This window comes from Bidens hawaiensis, unplaced genomic scaffold, assembly GCF_021521415.1.
Source record: "Bidens hawaiensis isolate Kalapana, Puna unplaced genomic scaffold, B.hawaiensis_p1.1 tig00020120_1, whole genome shotgun sequence".
NCBI classification, from domain to species: domain Eukaryota; kingdom Viridiplantae; phylum Streptophyta; class Magnoliopsida; order Asterales; family Asteraceae; genus Bidens; species Bidens hawaiensis.
Genome location: NW_027493059.1, coordinates 1923 through 6060, shown reverse-complemented (window position 1 = coordinate 6060; position 4138 = coordinate 1923). Strand labels below are relative to the sequence as shown.

Here is a 4138-nt window from a genome sequence, read left to right as displayed (position 1 = left end):
GTCATAGTCTTCTGTAGAAAAAAAAAGTGGATCCCCTTAATTCTTGGGTCTCACTTAGTTGTACAAATTAATTCAGTCAACTTACTTATTTAGATTTGAAGTTACCTTACATTTAAAAACCACTATTGTATTCCAAGTTTCCAACACATAAAAAATCCCTCTATTTTATTTAGTTAAAAAGTTTTAGACTTATCATAATTATTTTATATTATACTATTTCTGTAAATAAAAAAAGATATATCTAATTAAGAAATAAATAAATAAATACACATTCGACAACAATATTTTATTGTTTTCCTTAATTTTTTTAAACTCGACTCGTTTGTTTGAAAGTAATGTTTTTAAGTTAACTTATAATTTAACAAAATTATACCTATAGTAATAAGTAATAAGTTATAAGTCTACAATGAGTCAACCAATTTGATTAAACACTTTAGACATCTTGGATAGGAACCAACTTTAAATCCCCCCCATAAATCTCTGGAAGCTGGTCCTCATCAATGTCTTTCATGAGTGTTGATGTCAACTGCTTGTTCTCAACAAATACAATCTGCGACATAGATAGATATTCGATTATACTCTTATCACGGTAATTTTTTCGTATAGTAACGAATTCCATAACAAAAATTGTGACAAAAAACATGCGAAAATGTACCTTTGCCTTTGTTTTTTCATCGATAAAGGGGTAAACCATTTTCCAAACGGTCATAAATACGTAAGGAACATGCACTATAAACAATTTCCCGAGCCTTTCTGGATAATAATCCTGTCATAAACATGAATTTGATAGATGAGAAAATGATTGTCACATATTGACATGGTGAATGATTCAACAGTTAGCAGACTCATATTTTAAACAACGGGTTATATGCAAGTGGGCTAAAAAAAGGTTAGCTCAAAACGAGCATAACTTTTGATCAGTGTTACGAAACCCACAAAATATGGGCGGACATGTCACGAGCCGGATGTTATGATAAACGTATATGGTTTTCTTAACAAATAATATTCTAAAGAGTAAACTGCGGTTTTCGTTGTACAAATTTGTCATTTCAGTTCAAAAGTTTAAAATTTGTTATTTTCATCCATAAGGTTTCATTTTCATTACAATTTCCATCCTTTTCGTTAACATATTTTGGGCTGAAATGGCAGATTTTATCAAACCACTGGGACAAAAATCGCAATGAAAACAAAACCTTATGAACGAAAATTTCAACGTAAATGAATTCTTAAGGACGAAAATAGCAAATTTTAAACTTTTGGACTAAAACCAAACCACGGAAAAACCGAAGCACAAGTCTCTCTATTCTAAATTTCTTCTTAAAAGATTATCTTTTACTTTTCTCCGGCCTACGGTGTATCGGTGATTCACATATTATTTATTTTATGAGTGATTTAATTATGTGAGTGAGTATAGTTGGATCATCCATCAAGTGTGTTTGGTAGTCAGTAAACCTCTATGACGTACCTTAATTAGTCCGTTTAGTTATAGCTATAAAAATATAAATACACTTCTAGCACGTAACCAACACTGCCTCAATAGTCAATATTGATTATGTATTTAGGTAGAACTCATTGTTAAGTCAATTGTTATAGCTAATATAAATGATGGCGGAACCAAAAGAGGGTCAAAAGGGTCCATCAATCCTTCTGCTACCGACTTTTATTAAAAAAAATTATAACGTAAAAGAGCAAGTTTCTAATAACAGTGAGTTAGGCCTTTTAAATTGTCGACATTTTAGAAGAAAACGTACATATGTTTCGAGAGAAACATGATTTTTTGTCGAGGAAAATGTTTATAAAAATATAAATTTCAATATATGGTAGACAATTTGTTATTCCGTCAATGAATAGAAATCAGGGGTTAGCTAAACGTACCTCACCTCATAAATTTTATTTTTTTTACCGTGCCCATGGAAATGTCAATCGATTATTATTATTATTATTATTATTATTATTATTATTATTATTTTGGTTTTCTATGAAAAGGGGAGAATATTAGTGATCTGACAAGTGAAGGGGTACGACAAGTAAAACTGTAGGAAGTGAGGTACATCTAACACGTTCTTAGAAATAAAAATAATACGATGTGTGCAAACCTGCAAAATAGAGAGTGCGGCAAGATATCCACGTATGTCGCTACATGTATAACCCCATCCTTGAAGATCTCCAATAACCACAAACTTCTCTTGGCCTTGAGGAATCCTAATGTTGTGGTTCACATTTTAGATATTATTCGTTAGATGTTACAATTTTTCTTGATTTTAATATATAATTTGGATCCAAAAATGAATTAAAAATCATACCTTGAACATAGTTTGTCCAGGCCATACACCACAAAACCTGCATTTCTATTTCATTAAATTGAATATATAACTATTTATAAAATAAATTAATATATAAATACGCGGGTATAATATTAATAATGTTTAAGATCATACGTTTAAACTCTTCAATACCGCCTTTTTTGTTGCAAAAATGTCTACCACCGAACACGACAATGATTGGGCGACCAATTTTATCAGATCCTTGCATGAACATTTTATTCTGTGCTATTTCGTTTTGGACATCGGATACTGGGATCGATCCGTCTGGAACAAATGTTTTTCTCCATTTAAGGTATTTGAGAAACATAGTGCAAGCTTTGTCAATGTCTAGATCGCTTGCTCGAAGAAACCTTCTGATTGTCAAATCATCGTAATCCTAGAACACAAGAGTTAAGAAATTACATAGTAAATGTGGCCTTGGATTATTATTCTAAATCACGGATTAAAGTATATCGATTGTACTTACTAAATCTTAATCGGATAATTCAGAAGGAACTTGTAGCATTTTGTGTTATGTAACCAATGTACTCAAAATAGACCAAATTGTACGTTTTATTAAAATCATATCCTTTTTGTTGAAACGACAAAATACTTAGACCACGTGTAGTGGTACCGTTTTGGAGGGGAAACGAGCCCAAAACGCCGGGCACACCGCCCCCGGCGCGTTTTGGTCTCGTTTTGGAGTCTCTCGTTGTATATACAACGGTGTGGGGGTGACTTTGCCAATCAGATTTATTTCGACGTCAGGTGTCACACAACACAACCGCCTAGGTGAGTAGGTGGTTAGTTACCACTACGTGTGTTCTTGTTAAAAAAATAAGAAAAAGAAGTGGTTAGTAATTAGCATTAAATTAATGCCATTAATTATTGGAATTTACTCTGATTTTAGTTTAAGCAAATCTTATTTAAATAAACAAATTTTACTACATTAAATTAACTAAAAATACTTTTTTCTTTATTCTATTTTTTATAACAGTCAAATAAGGATGGGAAGAAAATTGATGTAAATGAACTTTTTGGTCCATATAAACCAACAGTCAATTAAGTGGATTATTCTTCATGGAAACTAGTACCATGAATCAATTGTTTATGACTGTATAATGGGACTTTAAATCTTTTAACAAAAACCATGTGATGTTTATTATTATATAATAACAACAATAATATTATTAATATAACAGATTTAAACAAATTGAACAACTTTTCAAACCGGTCTTGATTTTGTCCTGATCACTGGCTACCCATAACCATTTACAATATTTTCGAAAAATTCTTAAAATGTCTCTTTTAACCGAACAGTTTAATCCAATTATTGAAAAAATTTGGTAACCGATCGAATTTGATTGTGAGTTTCGAGAAAATGGACATTTTAGGAATTTTCCATAATAATATTATTGTTACAATCTTTAGAGAGAGAGAGAGAAAGAAACCTTAGATGTGGGATCTTGTTTTTCAAGTACATCTTTGATTTGAACAATTTTCTTGTGTTCTTCTTGACTGATTCCATTATTATTATCACATTCTATTTGTTGATCCACCACTGTTTTCCCATCCATCTTCTTCACTTTTATTCTCTACACCTTAAAAGACACACACACACACACACATATAAACTCTATGTGTGTATCTATATGAATCTATATATGGATCTGTGTGTGGGGGGTTAAGGTGGAGTTAATGCACAGATGAGACCGACTTAGTTACCACAAAAGTGTGTGAAGCTGGCCAACTAGAATTTAATTCTTGTTGCTGTAAATGTTGAGAAATTATACTAAATTTAAAGACAATGGGCAAGAAGGTGATGAGTGTGGGAC

The 4138-nt window shown here is 31.5% G+C and overlaps 1 protein-coding gene across 1 annotated transcript; it reads right to left on the bottom strand.

The window, feature by feature from the left end:
• Positions 1-346: 346 nt before the first annotated feature.
• Positions 347-3923, bottom strand: LOC143559914 (CRAL-TRIO domain-containing protein YKL091C-like). Its single transcript, XM_077048342.1, has 6 exons — positions 3755-3923; positions 2439-2700; positions 2304-2340; positions 2097-2202; positions 656-766; positions 347-550 (listed from the first exon to the last, which is right to left on the bottom strand). The coding sequence occupies exons 1-6, from the start codon at positions 3878-3880 to the stop codon at positions 434-436; spliced, it is 759 nt and encodes a 252-aa protein (XP_076904457.1). The 5' UTR covers positions 3881-3923; the 3' UTR covers positions 347-433.
• Positions 3924-4138: the final 215 nt, after the last annotated feature.